This window comes from Gracilinanus agilis, chromosome 3 (genome assembly GCF_016433145.1).
Source record: "Gracilinanus agilis isolate LMUSP501 chromosome 3, AgileGrace, whole genome shotgun sequence".
Lineage (NCBI taxonomy): Eukaryota > Metazoa > Chordata > Mammalia > Didelphimorphia > Didelphidae > Gracilinanus > Gracilinanus agilis.
Genome location: NC_058132.1, coordinates 654,610,822 through 654,630,840, shown reverse-complemented (window position 1 = coordinate 654,630,840; position 20,019 = coordinate 654,610,822). Strand labels below are relative to the sequence as shown.

General features: G+C 40.3%; 1 protein-coding gene across 1 annotated transcript in view; it reads left to right on the top strand.

Moving 5' to 3' along the window:
- Window positions 1-20,019, top strand: part of PLCH1 (phospholipase C eta 1) — a 203,775-nt gene that overhangs the window by 100,365 nt on the left and 83,391 nt on the right. The window contains exons 2-4 of the mRNA XM_044669528.1: window positions 13,233-13,379; window positions 16,343-16,640; window positions 19,168-19,307. Coding sequence (XP_044525463.1) covers window positions 13,233-13,379; window positions 16,343-16,640; window positions 19,168-19,307 — 585 coding nt within the window. The remainder of the gene's footprint in view (window positions 1-13,232; window positions 13,380-16,342; window positions 16,641-19,167; window positions 19,308-20,019) is intronic.

Below are 20,019 nucleotides of genomic sequence, written 5' to 3'. Positions count from 1 at the left end.
CTTGACATGGCTCTTGATCATACTTGGAATATTCTCCTTCCTAAACTCCACTTCTCACAGTCTCTGATTCTCCTATAAAGCTCATCTCAAGAGCCATTCCTACAAGAAGCCTTTCCTGATTTCCCCAGTGGTTAAAATAATTTAAAAAAGATTTTTATTGTTATTATTTTTTTACATAATCTGATTTTCTCCCTGTATTTTCCCCTTTAACTTCCACCCAACAGCCAGTCCTTATGAGAAAGCAATTTAAAAAAGGAATGCGGAAATTTTTTAGCAAAAACACTATATGAAATAATCTGATGTGCTATGCAGTGTTCCATGGCCATGGATTCCCAACTCTGCAGAAGAGCCCAGGCAGGAATCTTTCCTTAATTCTTCTTTGGAGCCAAACTTTCTCATTATCCTTTTGCAAAATTCAGTTTCATTTGCTTTATGGTTGTTTTTCTTTCTATTTACATTATTAAGACTCAATCTCTCAGCTGCGGACATTTTCCCCATGCCTGCAATTCTTTCCTTCCTCTCCTGTGACTCCCTTTAAGTCCCAAGTAAAATCCCACTTTCTATAGGATGTCTTTCCCAACCCCTCTTAATTCTAGTGCCTTCCCTCTGGGAATTATTTTCTGTCATCTTGTATATTGCTTGCTTGTACATGTTTGTTAGCTTGTCGTCCCCCTCATTAGCCTGTAATCTCAAGGGTAGGAAATGTTTTCTGTCTCTTTTTTCTACCCTCAATGTGCTTGGCACATAGTAGGTACTTAATAATTGTTTATTTTTTTGACTGACTATATCTTTTGTTTAAGGGAAGCTAGGTGGTGCAGTGGATAGAGTACTGGACCTGGAATTGGAAGACTCATCTTAATGAGTTTAAATCTGACCTCAGACACTGATTAGCTGTGTGACCTTGGGCAAGTCACATAAGCCTGTTTGCTTCAGCTAAGAAAATGACAAACCACTCTAGTATCTTAACAAGAAGACCTCATATGGGGACATGAAGGGGCAGACACAACTAACACCACTCAACAACTACAAACCCTGGGACATAGGTGCTATTATTATCCCCATTTTCTAGATGATGAAAATGAGAGGTAACTGGAGATTAAGTGACTTGCATAAGATCACACAACTATAAAGCTCAGGGTAGGGTGACTTTGAACCCAGCTTTTTCTGACTTCAAGTTCAGCTCTCTATCCAATTTGCCACTTCACTACAGTTAGTATGCTTGTGTTTCTACAATCCCTTTGATAGTCTGGTCTTTTATCATCTTTGCCAATTTGTTGGGTGGGAGCTGAAATCTCAGGCTCATTTTGATTTTAATTTCTTTTATTGCTAATGGTATGGAGTATTCTTTTATATTCTTGTTAATTGTTTGAAATCTTTCTTTGAGAACTATTCGTGCATTCTTTGGCCCCATATCTAGTGATGTCAAACTCAAATATTAACTTACGCCCTGCCACAAAGATTGACTTAGAAAACCACAAATTAACTTTATTCATGTCATATTTTAATTACAAAAAATTCCCAGAGACATTTTAACCTGCTTTCCCAATTTTGACCCTTCTGCTCATATCTATTGGGGAATGACTGGCACAATTTTGCATATCTGGCAGTTGCCTGCATTTTTTGGACATCAAAAGATATCTGAAGATATTGGATATGAAGATTTTTCTTCTAGTCGACTCCTTTTTCTCTGGGCTTGTATTTTGTTTGTCCAAAAGCTTTTCAGTTTCCTTTGATCAATAGTTTCAATTTTATCTCTTGTAACCATCTTGAGCTCCTGTTTGGTCAAGAAGTCATTCTCTCCCCAGAGCTATGAAAGGGATATGAACTGCTTCTATTCTATTTTTAATGGGATGGTCTTTAATATTCAGATCACATATCAATTGATTGTAGAAAATGTCATCTGTTTGTCTAATCCTACTGTCTACTGAACTTAGTTCCATTTTCCCCAGAAGTTCTTATCAAACAAGTTGTTCTCATCTAAGCGATATATGTTATGGGGTTTCTCAAATGCTGGGGTGTTGAGTTGAATGATTTCTGATTCATTTTTTATCTAGTCTGTTCCATTTTTTGTTTTCTTTTTTTCATTCTTTTATGTTTCATTGAACCACTTTTCTCCTTTTGAACCAGGAGTAATGGTTTTGGTGATTGCTTCTTTATAATCTAGTTAAAGGTCTTGAAGTATTCTTCCTCCTTAAAAATGATTTTTTTAAATATTCTGTATCTTTCCTCCTTCTAAATAAATTTGTTGCTATTGTGACTAACTCTGTAAAGTATCTTTTATGTAGTTTAATTGATATAGCCCTAAATCTGAACACTCACATCAGAAGTATCATCAGTTTCATTGCCTTGTTGGCAGGGCTCAACCATGCACATCTAGTAGTCCTCCAGCTATTGAAATTACTTTGAATATATTTTGTAACTACTTATCTACTGTTTTCTCCAGTAGCATGTGAGCTCTTTGAGGGTAGAGAATTTTTGTTTTTGTCTTACATCTCTAGTATACCCACTACTGTGTCTGACTGAATGGAATGGTATAGAAAAGACAGTAGGGAACAGTAGGGGGGAAGGGAAGAGAACAAGCACTTATTAAATGCTTAATATGTTTCAGACACTGTGCTAAGCACTTTAGAAGTATCTCATTCAATACCATAGAAAGAGACTTGATTTCAAATCCTACCCATGACACTTTCTGTTCCCATGGTCATGGTGTGTCTCCTAATATCTATGAGGCTCAGCTTCTATATATGTAAGATATATAAAATTAATAATATAATCATAAATGCATGTATAATATATAATAATAAAATTAATAATATTCATAGTATTAGGAGAGCCTAATAAGTTTGCTAAGAAGATCAAATGAGGTAACGTGGATGTTGTTTAGTCATTTTCATTCATGTCTGAGTCTTTGTGACCCCACTGAAGGGTTTTCTTGGCAAAGATCCTGGAGTAGTTTGCCATTTCCTTCTCCAGCATATTTTACAGGTGAAGAAACTGAGACAAACAGGGTTAAGTGACTTGCCCAAGGTCACACAGCGAGTAAATGTCTGAAGCCAGATTTGAACTCACAAAGACGAGTCTTCCTGACTCTAGACCTGGCACTGCCCCTAACACGAATGTAGCTTGTACCTATTATATATGTAAAGTGTTATATAAAAATGTTACCGTTCTTAGTGTTGCCAGATGCATTTGCACAATACATTGTGTTTGACGTGAGCAATGCCAATCAAAGGAATACAAAGTGGACTTTGATGAGCACATAGTTCCCCACTGGTTACCGTATCCAGTTGAATTTACAGTGAAATAAGGTTATGGATACCGTACAGGGAGCTGGCACAGGATGAATGTGGCTGGAGGTTTGAGTCCGCTGGAGGAGGTCTCCCAGGGAGGGCTCATTTTCTTCGCTTCATTGGCTTCTATTTTTAAATTCCTGAAGATAGATGGTTTCTTTATAAAAAGCACCTGCCTGAGAAGCCCAACAGGCTGTTTTTAAAAATTGTCTTGTGCCTGCTTCTCCAACATGCAGCCATTGAAACTGTTGCCTGCTCAACGGGTGGTCTCTAGAAACCATTCATGCCCCGTGGAAGGTCTCTGCCTCCGAGGAATGTTGGCATTTGGAGAAGGTGTACTGAGGTGGGGGTGAGGGGTTTGTTTATTCCTTAGGACTCTAGAGGAAATGTGTGAAAAAAAATCCCATTTCTTTCCTTTAGTTCTTAGCTCCAGTGCTGTCTCTAGTCTTTCTGGGGCCTCCGAAGCTGGTTTTTATATTCATTTAATTTAGAGAAGCCAGAATAAATTCTAAAGCTCAAGCCTGCCTAGCTTTATTTACAATTTGTTTTGTTGTCTTTGTTTTAAAAAGAAAGAGGGTCCCAGTTGACAAAATGGAGTGATCCTCCATCAGAGGGACCAGACCAGGGTGAGTCAAGGTTTGTTCCAAGCTGTATCCAGCCCTTTCAAAATTTTGTTGATACCTTTTATTTTCCCATCACCCCGATTTGCCAAAATATCCCTCTTGCCCGCACCAGCCATCTCTGATGACACAGAAGACAAAAAGGTTGGGGGGAACTGAGGGAAGCAGTTCAAGAAAACAAACCCACATATTTAGCCAAATCTAACTTCATAGGCAGTTGCAGACATACATCCTTGGTGCCCCTCTGCAAAGATGGCAGAATGTGACTTCTCATATCTTTTCTTTGGGGCCAAGTTCCACCATTATGATTTTACAGCACTTTGTTTCAATTTTCACTGAATGTGTATATTCTTTTTGTTCTGTTTTGTTTTCCTGGTCCTGCTTACTTTGCTTTGTATCAATTAATATAAATCTTCCCTTGCTCCTCTAAATTCTCCATATTCGTTTCTTGCAGCCCAATAATATTCCATTATATTCATATACCTCAATTTATTTAACTATCCCTTAATTGACAAGGAGTTTCATGGCCCAGTTGATAGAGTGCTGGACTTAGAGTCAGGAAGAGCTGAGTTCAGATCTGGCCTCAGATAGTTACTAGCTGGGTGACCCTGGGCAAGTCCCTTAACTTTCTATGTCTCAGTTTCTTCATATGTAAAATGAGCTCAAGAAGGAAAGGGCAAGTCACTCCAGAATCTTTGCCAAGAAAACCCCAAATGGGGACCCGAGGAGATGGATGCCACTGAACAACAATTAACAAGCATTTTTTTTTGTTTCTAATTTTTTTGCAACCACTACAAAAAACTTGTCCTTAATACATAGTTTGAGTGTTTACATTGTACCTAGGGCTGTCCTATGCCTGGCTCTAAATACAAAGGACATAGAAAAGATTGAGGAATGCTCTTCACAGCCTGTACCAGGATCTAGCACCGTAGGACCATCACTTCCTTTTGTGTGGACACTAAGCCTCTCTGAATTCAGTCTGCTGCTTCTCCTTTTTGGCTCATACTGTTGCCATCCACTAAAATCCCCTACAATCTTTTTTGGACAAACTCTGCTGCCTCGCAACACTGTCTTTATTGCACATCTTCCTAAAGTCATCTCTTCTTTTGGGTCATTTTTAGTCCCTTAAGCCAGTCTATAACCTGAATTCTAGTCCCTTCACTAAGCTGTCATTATCTTTCCTAAAATGTCAAGTTCAGAACTGAACATGACACTCCACAAACTATCTGCCAAAGACAAAGGCTAACAGGACTCTCAGCGCCTTCATTTTGGATAGCGAGTATTTAATAAAGACGGCTAGAACTTAGACAGCGCTTCAAGGTTTGCAAAGCATCTTACAAATATCACCTATTTTAATAATTATGATAGTAATTGCTAGCATTTCTATAGAGCATGCTTTGAACCAGGCACTGTGCTAGGCACTTTACAGATATTAATTATCTCCTTTGATTTTTACAACAACATTGGGAGGAAGGTACTATTATTATCCCCATTTTATAGGTGAGGAAACAGAAGCAAATGGACATTAGATGATTTGCAAAGACACACAGCTAGCAAGCGTCTGTGGCTAGTTTTGAAACTCTAGTCTTCCTGATTTCTAACCCCACATCCTTTTATTTATTTATTTACTTATTCATTCATTCATTCATTCATTCATTCATTCATTCATTTATTTATTTATTCATTCATTCACTCACTCATTCATTCATTCATTTATTCATTTGCCTATCAATATATTTATTTATTCATTCATTCAATTATTTATTCAGCCATCCATCCATTCATTCCTTCATTCCTTCATTCATTTATCTGTTCATTCATCTATTTATTTATTTATTTACTCATCCATTTATTTATTTATTTGTTTGTTTGTTTTTTATTCATTCATTCATTCATTCATTCATTTGTTTATTCATTCATTCATTCATCCATTTATTTATTTATTTATTTACTTATTCATTCATTTATTTATTTATTTAGCTATTCATTCATTCATTTATTCATTCATCTATTTATTTATTTGTTTATTTGTTTATTTATTTATCCGCTCACTTATTCACTCACTTATTCATTTACTTATTCACTTATTTATTTATTTATTCATTCATTTATTTATTCATCCATTCATTTATTCATTCATTTATTCATTCATTCATTCATTCATTTATTNATTTATTCATTCATTTATTTATTCATTCATTCATTTATTCATTCATTTATTCATTCATTCATTCATTTATTTATTTATTTACTTATTTATTTATTTATTTGTTTGTTTGTTTATTTATTTATTTATTTGTTAAACCCTTACCTTCTGTCTTGGAGTCAATACTTGTATTGGCTCCAAGGCAGAAGAGTGGTAAGGGCTAGGCAATGGAGGTCAAGTGACTTGCCCAGGGTCACACAGCTGAGAAGTGCCTGAGGCCAGACTTGAACCTAGGACCTCCTGTCTCTAGGTCTAGCTCTCAAACCACTGAGCTACCCAGCTGCCCCCTCTCCCCTGCATTCTATACACTAGTGAACTAGCTATTTCAATTAATTCAAACTAAGATCATAGTAGATTTTTGTGGGTCTACATTGTTATATTGATGACTGATATTGCTCTTGTAGACCTTCAAAATATCCAAATGTGCCTCACCCGTTTTGATCAACTCTGCTTCCTCAGAAGGAAGTAGAAATTAGTCAAAAGACGTTATCATCTATTAGTACATCTAGTATTTGGATATAACCTAATAGATTAGGTAATTTACAGGATATTGACTGACGCGGCTCCTCGCCTGTCTCCAAATTCTTTGACTCTTTCCCCGTATTTTTAAAACCTCCTTATTTTTATTCTCCATTTCTCCTCTTAAATCCAGGCAACTTTTATGGTTGTCCAATTCAGAAGCATCATTATACAGATTAAACATAGCAATATCTAACATAATGATAGTAATATATTTATATTTAATGACTAATAATGCTAAACTATTTCTAAATCTGTCTAATAAATAATAGCCTTTAGAGAGTATTTTAAGGTTTGCAAAGCATTCTTCATGTTACCACATTTGATTGTCACAACAACCACGTGACATAGAGGTTATCATTATTCCCATTTTGCAGAAGATGAAACTGAGGTAAAGAGAGGATGGGTGACTTGTCCAGAGTCATACAGCTATTAAGTACTTGAGGATTTACCTCTAAGTCTAGCATGCTGTCTTCTGAACCATCTATAGTTTATCCCTTCCAAATTATGACTTTCCCACTCTGGGTCTCTGGGTTGGCATAAGAAATTAAGTGGGAATGAAGGGTAACTAGGTGGCTCAGTGGATGGAGAGCCAGGCCTAGGGCCTGGAGGTCCTGGGTTCAAATTTGACCTCAGATACTTCCTAGTTGTGTGACCCTATATGAGTCACTTAACTCTTGTTGCCTCGCCCTTACTGCTATTCTGCCTTAGAAATAAGATCCAGGTCATTATTTACTCTTCCCCTGGGAAGAAACATTATTTGGCTAAAGGGAGAGGCTGGGTAGATCCTTGCCAGACCAATGGATATATGTGTTCAGCCCAGAAAGTGTTGAGCTCAATAATCTTATTGAAAAAGAGGAATCACTTTTTAGAAAAAAAAAACACAAAACTTTGCCTTCCATATTAGAATCAATACTGTGTATTGGTTCTAAGGAAGAAGAGTGGTAAGAGTAGGCAATGGGGGTCAAGTGACTTGCCCAGGGTCACACAGCTAGGAAGTGTCTGAGGCCAGATTTGAACCTAGGACCTCCCATTTCTAGGTCTGGCTCTCAATCCACTGAGCCACCCAGTTGCCCCCCAGGAAACACTTTTTAAAGAAATGATTGTCCTAAAAAATTGTAATTGTATTATAGGGATAAGGCTTGGCCTTGTGGTCTTATTGGCACGAGAACTTCCAGGTGAACTCTCATTGTTCATGCCTGTTGGAGCCTTCTCAGTAGCTTACATTTTTGAGAGAGTTGCATGGAATAATAAGAGGGGAAGTGAGTTGTTCAGGGTCATGTGGTCATTATGTATCGCTATCTGGACTCGAACTCAGGTCAGCTGGCTATATCCATAATACCATGTTACCTCTTTTTTAATGGATAGAAAAACTTCAAATCCATCAGCACATTAATATATTTAGTAGATAAGGGCTAGTTTTTCTTTCTTTGAAAGTTTCTTCTGATGGAGAATCTTACAGGATCCTAATTAAGGGACCCCCAAAACTCCCTGAGGAGAGTCCGAGTTTTGTCATTTTCAGACCTAACAACAGCCCAAGGAGCCAGCTGATGGGATGTTAGGAATATTCTAGACTCCTAGCTTTAGCCCAGGAAGGGACCCAGGAGATCCTAATGTTTGCTGAGGGCAAATTGTGGGCAGAGCTGAATACTTGATGCTATTGTAAATTAGCCAATGGGAGCTTTTAGGTGCTGCCCTTCTCCCTCCTTTGAGAAGGAACGACACAGGAATTAGTCTGCATTTTCATAGAAATTAAGGCAACTGAATCATTGGGACATGTTGAGACCCTCAGGTGTGCCTCATCTGGGGAGTAAGCAATTCATTAACTCCCTGAAAGGTCAGCTAAAAAGTTCATTAGACCAAGGCTTAAAATGTCTAAATGACTTGGAGAAAAAAGAGCACTGGTCTTGGAGCCAGAAGACCAGAATTCAAATCCTACCTCAGATACTTACTAGATGTGTGCCCCTGCACGAGTCACTTTTTTGTTTTTTTATTTATTATTTTATTTTTCACAATTACATGTAAAAACAATTTTAAATACATGCTTTCTGAAATTTTAAGATCCAAAATGTGTCCCTCCTTTGTCAAGTCACTTTAATGTTTCTTAGCCTCAGGCTCCTCATCTGTAAAATGGAGATAACAACACCACAGGGTTATTGTGAGGAGAATATGTGATAATATATTTGTAAAGTGCATTGTGAAGCTTCATGTGCTAGATACGTGTCACCAGCTATTATTATTTTGCTATCATTATTTTTTATATTTTCCCATTCTGAGTAGCATTTTGGTAAATAGTAGGATAGAGAAGTTATATCTGTAGAATAACACGGGGGATGTTTTTATAGGATGCAGCTAGGTGGCTTAGTGGATAGAATGTTGGACCTGGAATCAGGAAGACTCCAAAGTTCAAATCTAACACTTACTAGCTGTGTGACCCTGGGCAAGTCACTTAACCTGTGTTTGCCTTAATAGACTGGAGAAGGAAAAGGTGAACCACTCCAGTATCCTTCCCAAGAAAACTCCATGGACAGTATTGTCATGCTATAGTTCACAGGAACCCAAAGAGTAAGACAGGACTGGAGAACAACAACATTGTTATTTATGGTCATCCATTCACAGGCCTTTTATGGGAGCAGAAATCATGCTGTAGGTTGCCTCTGGGAAGCTTTTATTTCTGTACGGTAATGAGAGTGCTGGACCTGGAGACAGGAAGATGAGTTCAAATCTGACCTCAGACACATACGAGCTGTGCCACTTAACCCTATTGACCTCAGTTTCCCCATCTGTAAAATGAAGTAGAAAGATAAATGGCAATCTACTGCAGTATCTTTTCCAAGAAAACCCCAAATAGGGTCATGAAGAGCTGGACACGACTGACATGTCTGAACAACAATAATAACAAATGGGGGTTGAACATAATGTACAAAGGACTTCTTGAAAGAAATGTAGGGAACTCCAACTCTGAATAGAAAGTCTTCCTCCACCAGCCAAGATTACGACTCCTCTCCTACCTAGAATTCTTGAACCACTTTGCCAGAGTCACTTAACAGCTAAATATTAGAGGTGAGATTTGAACTCAGGCCTTTCTGGTTTCTGAGCCTTGTACTTCATTCACTATGCCAGACCATCCATAGAATCATAGTACAGGCAGTGGAAATACGAAAACAATCAAAAGAAAATAATTCCTTTTAATGACTAGCTTGCCAACCTTGACTCTGAAAATCAGCATGACTATCTGTTTTGTGTCTGTCCCATCCTAGAGGAATTAGGGAGTGCGCTGATTCTGTTTCTCATGTGCCTTTTGGCACCCTTTCTCAGAGAAGCTATTTTCACATCTTGCTGATAAAAGTTCTACAACCAAGGAAAGAGGTGAAGAACATCTGGAATTACTCTGGCACAGTCTAGGCAGTCTGTCTGTGGTCAGTACTCAACTATTGGCTGCTAAGAAGAAAGATCAGATGGCCTTGGAGGATGGGAGAGAACATTTTTTCAGCAGATAATTGGGTCTTCCACATTGGAGACCCAATATGGAGACATTGGATTAATAAGGAACATAAAGAATTTAGATGAAATCTCACAAATTGGTTCATTCTCACAGTTAGGTGTTGCCCAAAGGAAATTGAGCGTGGAGAACACTTTTGGAATAAAAACTCTTTGTGTGAGAAGTAACCTCAGAGTTCATTTCCTCTTGTCTCCACTCAAAGCATAGACTTTTCCTTTCTAGCCATCTCAGAAATCATCATACAATCTCCACTTGGAGCCCTTTTGTGATGGGGAACCCATTACCTACACGAGCAGCTCATTGTATTTATGTTTACTCTACTCTACAGGACCTTTATCGAATACACTTGGCAAGCTCAGATGCTGGTGAGCCCCTTGGAGAATGAGGGATAAATTTGCTGTCTTCTCAAGATTCTTTTCAATCCTGCGATTCCATTTGACTGTAGACAAATACCACATTATTGTGTTTTAGAAGCAGCCAATAAAAACCTTCCTGAGCAATCTGGTGTTTCATCGTAGTGCAAACACTGCGATCTTGCATGCTCGCCAGCTATAACGGCTTCTTAAGTGTTCTGTCTATTATGAAATGATGCGGGAGCGTTGGCTCAGGGAACATCTGTCGCTGGGTCAGTGTGCTGAATCAGAGGAGACTATTCTGTGCATTGGATGGAGATTGCTCACACTCTCATGGAGGTGTTGGATTCTGTTGTGTAAAACCCTGGGCTTTCACTTGGAAGGAGACTTGGAATAATGAAATTAGCATTTAAAAGTGGACTCGTTTTAGTTAAGTATCATAGACAAGTAAATAGGTTCATGAATTAATAGTAGCACTTTGCCCATCTCTGATACTTCTCTCTTAAGGGATGGAAAGGAAAAAAACTCAAAAATTACCATCAAGGATGGAGAGTTCATCTTTGGTCTCCCTAAGGCAGGCTGCAGCAGCAAGTGCCAGGTCCTCTGCCTAGTTGTTCAGTCATTTTCAGTCGTGTCTGAATTTGCCATTTCCTTCTCCAGCTTTTTTGAAAAGATGACGAAACGGAGGCAAACAAGCTTAAGTGACTTGCCCAGGGTCACAAAGCTATTAAGTGTCTAAGGCCAGACTTGATCTGGATGATAAATCTTGACTTAAAGCCTTTTGCTCTATCCACTAGGCCATTTAGCTATCCATCTTTGCCTAATTAGTGCTCAAGAAATGTCACTTCTATTGCATTTTCTCAGGGTTCTTCCTGTACAAAATGATCAGATACCGGTTGTAAGGACCTTTATGAGGAAAAACAATGGAAAGTGAACACGCATTTATTCAGCTCCTACTTTGTGCAGAGGGCCAGGCATCAGGGCATTGAGGAGAGAAAATGTCTTCAGAGACTGGAGCACCTGTTTTCAAATGCTGCCTGGGACATACCAGGAGGACCCTGGACAGCAACCAGATACCTCTCCCCACATTTCTGTTACAGACTTGTTGCATGCATCGGTATAAAGGATTTTCTCACTGAGAATTCCTTATACTGAACTGATGAAATCCCAGGTCTGGATTTAGAAGGAAACCACGTGCCCTGAAGGCACGGAGAATACAAACCCCCAAACAAAATAATCCCAACCACTTATATTCTAATGGAAAGAAAAAGGAAACTAGATTCTGTGTCAAGAAATCCAATGTGCCTATGTCTCTGTGATTACCTTGCTTTGGTGTATATATACATATATATATATATACACACACATAAATATATATATGTATACACACACATAAATATATATATATACACACACATAAATATATATATATATACTTGGAGTTTGACTCCTGCCTCAGATCCTTACTAGCTGTGAGACCTTGGACAAGCCACTTGACTGATCTGTGCCTCAATTTCTTTACCTGTTAATAGTATTAGCTAATAATAACAGCACCTCCCTCCCAGGATTGCTATGGATATACACACACAAACATATGTGTGTGTATAAATGTATATGTATGTACATTGTCTCCCCTGAAAAAAATGTCAGTTGCTTGGGGGCAGGACCATTTCATCCTTGTATCCACCTGCCAGCACAGCGCCTCACACCTGAGACTTAATCAGTGTTGGCTGATTTCCTGCCAGGTGATGCTCCATCTTCCCTCTGAGTCCATGCTCTCATCACTTTGGCTCTCCTTCCTTCTTTCTTAACTAACCTACGAACCATTGCCAAGATGCTTCCGTAAGCCTCCACTTGGTTCTCATTTCTCTCTACGGTTGCTGTCTCTACTGATGCAGACAGTCACGCCTGTGCACCTTAGTTGTTGTTCAATCATTCATCACGGCTGACTCTTGTGACTCCATAGAGCCATAGCACGACAGCCCTTCTATGCTCCACCATCCTTGAAGTCTGCTCAAACTCATGTTTGTTGCTTCCATGACGCCATTCATCCATCTCATCCTCAGCCATCTCCCTCTCCTTTTGGCTTCAGTCTTCCTCAACATCAGGGTCTTTTCCAATGAGTCTGTTTTGGAGTAATTAACAATTTCTCCACAAGAAAAAAAATTCAAGGCTAATTGAATCCAGGCAAACTCTTATTCTATTTTAATTTGTGAGACTTTCAATTACGGCTGCGAAACTAAATTTTAGAAGAATTAAAATAATGGCATTTTTTAAAGCTGCCTATTTTAAAATTAAGAATTCTTTGGGAGAGCCTGTTTTTAATGAATATAAATTGAAATTACAAATGCAAATCAACTGAATCTCCTAACGGAAAACATGATGTTTCACATAACAAAGGACAGTTTTTTGAGAGCATCATCATTTTGAGTATGTTTTCCTTACAGTGTGGGATTGCTTCCAGGGTCTGCCTTGGGGTAAGATCACAGATTTCTTAAACAGCTCAGTTTCCTCAGTCTCATGAATTAAAGTTGTTTTTCAGTTCTTGGTACCTTTGGCTTCCAATCTCATGTTTTGTGACACAAGATTCCTAGTAACTGTTATGTGTCTGAACCAAAGTCATCTTTTAATCTTGGCGCCTTTGGCTGCCAATCCAATGCTTTGTCTGACATCGAGCTATCTGGTAGGGCATCGCGTGTCTTAGTCGAGCAGGAGCTGAATGTATCGTCCTCTCTTTTCCAGTTGAAAGATGCATGAGCGTAATGCAGTCTGGGACCCAGATGATCAAGCTGAAGAGTGGAAGCAAAGGCCTCGTTCGGCTCTTTTACCTGGATGAGCACCGCACCCGCTTGCGATGGCGACCCTCCCGGAAAAGCGAGAAGGCAAAAAGTAATGTTCACCTTTTGAGTTCATTTTCTGTCTGGGGAGAGTACTAGAGGAATAATTCCTGAGCCTTTGTGGGTTCATGGAGAACCTCCGGTGAGGCCTATGGACTCTTTCCTAGGGTTTTAAATATGCAAGATAAAAATATATAGAATTACATGGAAAACTAATTACACGGGAAATATAGTTATTAAAATATACTTAAAAAAACCCCAAGTTCACAGCTTTCCAGGTTAAGAACCTCTAGGATAGAAGGATCATGTGCGATATATTTTTCCAAACTTTAGATCCGGTTAATGGAAATGGGCCCAATTGGTCATGGCCCTTTTTTATTTTTAATTTTAAAAAATCTCCCTAAACATTGTGGGAATGCTCTCAGTGTGAATTTCTCTGACTTTGTTATTTTTCTTTAGCAAACAGTTTTGTTAAGATGCATCGTATGTGGCCTTTGGATTCCCAGAAATATTGACCGATGGAAAATAATAGGTTACTTGATTACCCCTTTGCTTCTGGGATAGGTAGGCTGGTAATAACGAGACAGAACAATAACGCTAATTGTATGGGTGGAGAAAGGAGAAACCAGTGCCCCGTGATGTAATTGTTCAGCAAAAACAAAACGTGAGTTTGGAAATTTGCTGAGTGATGCCAGAGGCTTTGATAAAAGAGTAATAACATTGTTGTTGAGGTTATAGTTTTTTTAAGTGCATACCTAGAATTATTTCCCAGACTGTCAGAATAGTCCGGGATTTGCGTTTTATACTTTACTTTTTTCTAGTTTTGGGAGAACCACAGTGACTATCTAAAAGGCCCCAAGACTTGGTGAAATAGGGAGCAGGAGTTTTTAACTTGCTATCCATAGTCTCCCGAAGGATCTGTGGATACATTTCAGGAAGTCTGTGAACTTGGATGAGGAAAAAAAATTACATTTTTATTTTTACTGACTTCTAGCTGAAATGTATCACTTTATTCAATTATGATTATGAGCAACAAAATATTCTCAGAGGTGACATCTATAGGCTTCGCCTGGTTGCCAAATGGGTCTGTGACCCACAAAAAGGCTAAGAATGCCTGAGAAACTGGCCTAAATATGATAGAAACATAACCAACATTTCATTGAGAAAATAACTCCTACATTACTATCTAGTTATCTATAGAACTAAGATTTTCATGGAGAAAATCTCTCAGAAAGCCAAGTCTTAAATGCCCCTCCTCAGTTTTTCAGTGAGCTTTATTCTTCCGCTGAGGCAATATGCATAGTAGCTCATGGGCAGGGCCAATGGGAAGCCCTGGGTCAGCTACCATGCCTAACATTTATTTTTCTAGTATGACACTGAGTAGTCTCTAACTTAACTCTTTGGAGCCGTAGGCAGCTCCTCAATGGGTTTTGATGAAGAAGTCCTCATTTTCAAAAATGAATTGAGTAGAGGGTTGGATTTAGAGGCAAGTAATCTTGCATTCAAATTGAACCTTAGGGACTTATTAGATGCTGGGCAGGTCAATTCACCTCTCTGGGCCTCAGTTTCCTCATCTGTGAAATGAAACAGTTTGACTCATTGGACTCTGATTTTCTTTCCCCCTCTCAATTTCTGATGGCCATGATGATCAAAGGTCCAGTGTATGAGGGTATGAGACAATTTGTGTGCTTGCCACATGCCTGCCTTTTGTGAGCCCATGCAGAGTTTTTTTAAACCCTCACCTTCCATCTTGGAATTAATACTGTGTATTGGGTCCAAGGCAGAAGAGTGGTAAGCGTAGGCAATGGGGGTCAAGTGACTTGCCCAGGGTCACACAGCTGGGAAGTGTCTGAGGCCAGATTTGAACCTAGGACCTCCCGTCTCTAAGCCTGGCTCTCAATCCACTGAGCTACCCAGCTGCCCTCAGAGTTTTATTTTAATCACCTATAAACTAGGGAATAAATGGATCAGATGGCATTTTTTGCTATAAGCATGAATTCAAGAGACATTATAGTGCTTCTGCTATATGAGGAGACCCAAGAAATGGTAGCTTGTTGCTTCTGGGAAAACTCTCTGAACATCAGAGGACCATAAATCTAGAATGAGAAGGAACCCCAGAAATCATGGAGTCCAACCCCTTCTTTTAGCAGTGAGCAAAGAGGCCCAGAGACATGGACTGATTTCCCCAAGTTCACATAGATAGTTGCTGTCACATTGTGGCTTCAAACCAGTTCCTCTGTCTCCAAAGCCCTTGTACTTGTCATTTTAACAATCTTAGTTATAAAAACTATATTTAGAAGCTCTTTGAAAGCAGGGACTGACTCTCAGGACCTACTTAGTGCACAATTGTGTACACAGTAGGAGCTCAGTAAATATTTGCTCGATGAATTAAGTTGACAGAAGTTGGAAGGGTGGGCTGTAGAAGCCTCCTCTTGCTTTGATTCTTCCTTCTCCCTTAAACTAGTGCATGTATGAGTGAGATAGATGTTTGCTCCAGCAGCATATGAGAATAGATAGAGAATTGCTCTTAAACCTAGGAGGACCTGGGTTCAGGTCCTGTCTCTACACATATTTGCAGCGAGACACTGGGCAATTCACTTAATTTCCTCAGTGCCCCACTTAAATCTTTAAGGCTGTAATCTGCAGAGTAGGTGCTGCCCTGCCCTGGTGGAAAGTTTCCTCTGGGAGTTCCCTATGCCAGTAGGACCACAAGTCCAGTGTCTTTTCCATGTACTTTTACCAATTGCCTTTTTATTACTGACTTTCCTCTGATGATGGTTGGACCCAGTGGGTTTGCCAGTAATATTCTATTGCTTAGCTTTGGTTTCTACTGAATGAAGCATCTTTCAAGGCCGCCTTAGATTCCTTGCTCCTCCTCTTTGGGAGACATTTCCAAGGGTGTGACACTGTTGCCATTTTGTTTCCTTGAAGCTAGCATGGACCCCCTTCCCATACTCCCTGATCTCCATGTGTATCCTCACTAGCTCTTTGCTCTGAATCTTTTTTCCCTTACAGTAATCATTGATTCGATTTACAAAGTCACCGAGGGCCGACAATCAGAGATCTTCCACCGACAGGCTGAGGGGAACTTTGACCCAAGCTGCTGTTTCACTATCTACCATGGAAACCACATGGAGTCACTGGACCTCATCACCTCCAATCCCGAGGAGGCGAGGACCTGGATCACTGGCTTGAAGTACCTGATGGCTGGAATCAGTGATGAAGACTCTCTTGCCAAGCGACGGAGAACGCACGACCAATATCCTTTGTTGAGATCTCAGCTCCCATTTAGTGTGTATATGTTTGTGAGGTGGTATGGTGGAGTGATAAAGACTTGGGTTCAAGTCCTGGTTCCAACCAGTCAAGTCAATCTCTTGGTGCTCTAGGCCAATGATATCCAACCCAGGAAAGGGATCCTTGCAGCTACTTGATCTCCATGCGTATCCATGGAGCTAGCTCTTGGTCTCCAAATCCCCTTTCGCTCACAGTAATTATCTATTTGATTTATAAAGTCTCCAAGGACCTATAATCTGAGATCTTTCACCGATGGGCTGAGGAGAACTTTGACCTAGAAAACTCCAAGTTAACATTATATATGTTGTACAATATTTTTATTTTATGAAACATTTCCTCTGATTCTGGCCAAATTCTAGGTAACTCTCTAAAACTGTCTCCCAGAAGAGGGCCCAACCAGTTTTGGAAGAAGAAGTTTTTTCACCTTGGTGTTCCCATAGCAATGGAATCCCATGTCAAGTTCCCATCCCTATCCTTCAACTGTAATGGGCACTCATTTTCTTGTGAGGACTTGGCCCACCTTGTATTCTCTTACTTTTGAGGTTCAAAGTGGGACTTTTCTTTAATCCATTGTCATGCCTCTATTTCCCCACTGGTCCTTGGCATCATCAACACAGGTAGAAGCTATGAAAGCTTCAGACTGAGCTCTGACACACACACTTCTCTCAGCACCCACGAATGTTTGCCTTTGGCGAGCCAGGGTTTAGCTCACCCTCCTTCCATTCAGCCCGGTTGGCCAGTAATGATGAACCTGCCATCAGTGTTTTTGTCTTCAGAAGATGCTTTCACTTTCAGTCATATCCTATAAAGCAGTGAACAGAAAAATCTATTTTCCACATTATTTTTATTCTTTACTCTGCCTGGAGTCTCTTTCCTTGGCTGTGGAATGGACCCTGAGCAGAGTGACAGTCCAAGGCAAGTCAAACTGTCATGGGTCGTTATGATAAATGTGATATTAATACTAGTTATTCATGCAAGTGCTTTGAGGATATGCAAGGCTCTTTCCACAGCATCTGAAATCTAGACCCATGCCCTTAGAGCTCATTTGGTACAGCCTCTCATTCTCCAGGGCCCAAGGTCTCACAGGTAGTTACTTAATGGCTAAGATCATAGGATACTAAATTTAGAATGGAAAGAACTTCCGAACTAGTCCTCATTCTGCAGATGCGGAAACTGAGCCCAGAAGGCTTAGTGATTTGCCTGTGGTTGCCCAGTTAAATGGTGGTTTGAGGGGATTCTCAGAGATGTGCCAGCTTTTGCTGCTACTAAGCCACCATCTTGGTTCAGTACCTCCCACACTCCTCATTTAAATGTTTGAGGCCAGAGTCAAACCCATGTCTGCTCAAATCCAAGACCAATCCTTCACCTGCTCCTCTGCTGCTGCTAGATACATAAAGTTGAACTCAGCGATGAGGCCACTCAGAGTAGTAACAAAAATCCTGGACTTCTATAAGGGGATTTGGGTGGGGATCCTGGTTCTGACCCTTACTAGCTCCATGACTACAGGCAAGACGGCCTGCCTCAGTTTCCTCATCTACATAAAAGGAACAGTGTTGTGTAGAATGCCACGCTTGAAATATTGTTGGGAAAAAATGGCCTTGTAGAGTCTAAAGCACTCTATAAATGTCAGCCTGTGTCATTAATAACACTCTCTTGCTCCATTAGAAAAGCTGGTATCTATGTCCTTGATGGAGGGAATTCTTGCAGGCGGGTAAGGCATATAATCAATTCTCTAAGTTTGGAAGGTGCCTCTCCTTTTGGATTTAAAATAATAAGGAGCAGCTAGGCGACTCAGTGGATTGAGAGCCAGGGCTAGAAGTGGGAGGTCCTGGGTTCAAATTTGGCCTCAGACACTTCCTAGCTGTATGACTCTGGGCAAGTCACTTAACCCCCATTGCCCAGCCTTTGCCACTCTTCTGCCTTGGAACCAATATCCAGGATTGATTCTAAGTCAGAAGAAAAGAGTAAAAAAATGATACCAAGTTGTTGAAAAATCTTGTCCTGGGCTGCCCTTCATTCAGATGGTCAGTAGGGGGTGGTGTGTGCCCTGAGATGCTTCTTGGGTAGGAACTGAATGAATTTCTAGTGTTCCTTTTGAATGAAGAAGCATTTTCAGGACATTCAGCTGGACTCAGGGATGCGGCGTACGCCCTCTCCCCTGGAAGGGTGTTTGTGTCTGTTTGCTAGCCACCCACACATTTTGGGGAAGGGCTGGTGAATTCCTTGGTCATTTCTGGGATGAGCCCCCAAGAGATCCCTCGTTTCTCCAAGATTTGGCTCAAATGGTCCCCTCTCTGTGAAGTCTTTCTTCATTCCTTTCCTCCTGCTCCTCCGCCTCAACTACTTTCTCTCTATTTTGTATCTCTCATAGTGAGACTTTGATACTCCTCAGCAGCAAGAGCAGTTGCTAACATTGGTTTAAAGGTCTGCACGGTGCTGACTAATTTAAGCTTGCCCTGTGGAAGGCACCGTGCCAGGCACCGTGCCAGGCACAGCCAGAGAGAAATGAGCTAGTCCCTGCCCTCAAGGGGATTCTATTCTATCAGGGAAGACCTGGCAGCAGGCACATCAAAGTTGTTAGTCCATGCTACTCGATTGCTTAAAAATGTGGCCAGAAATGCTTCCCTGCCTCCCCAGAGGCTGGCTGCCCCCTCCAGCAGCAGTCACAATGGCATCTGTCGGGGAAGTGAGCGACTTGCATTCCTTTCAGGATTCAACCGCTGCATGCTGGGCTTTGTTTTTAGTTTTTACTTCTGTCCGAGATGCTGGGGCATTTCCCGACACATTAGCTCATTGCCTTTGAAGTGCCTGCAGATCCCACATCCCTCCGTTTATGAGATTCACGGAGAGTTTTTAGAAGCCGCCCATATTTGTGTGTGTCTCCCTTCTGGGCACTGACAGCTTGCTGGATTTATATTAACAAGGCTGGCAGGTTGGGAGCTGCAACATAGAGTAATCCTGAAAAAATACGAGCTAGAGAGAGACCGTGGTCCCAGGAGACCCCGAGAGACCCTCTCAAGAAATTTGGCAGATTTTGTTTTTATGCTACCAGAGGAGAGAGGAGAAAGGAAAAGGGATCAAATCAGATAATGTGGGCAAGCAATCAGCAGCTGAAGTCACGCTCTGATGAAAGAGGGGATCCTGATGCGCGCAGGAGGTCGCCAGAATTTCCCCAGACTGTAACGTAGGCATTTATGACTATATGAAGTCACTGACTGAGCACAGAGTTAATTACATTAACTGAAGAGAATAGGTTTAGGTTCTTTCATTCAGAAATTCCATTTAAGACTTAGAATTTCAATGGCAAATAGGTGTTGGACATAGGAGAGAAGACTAAATCTTAATTAATAAGAAAATTCTTTAGATTAAGATGTAAGGTGGGGGCAGCTGGGTGGCTC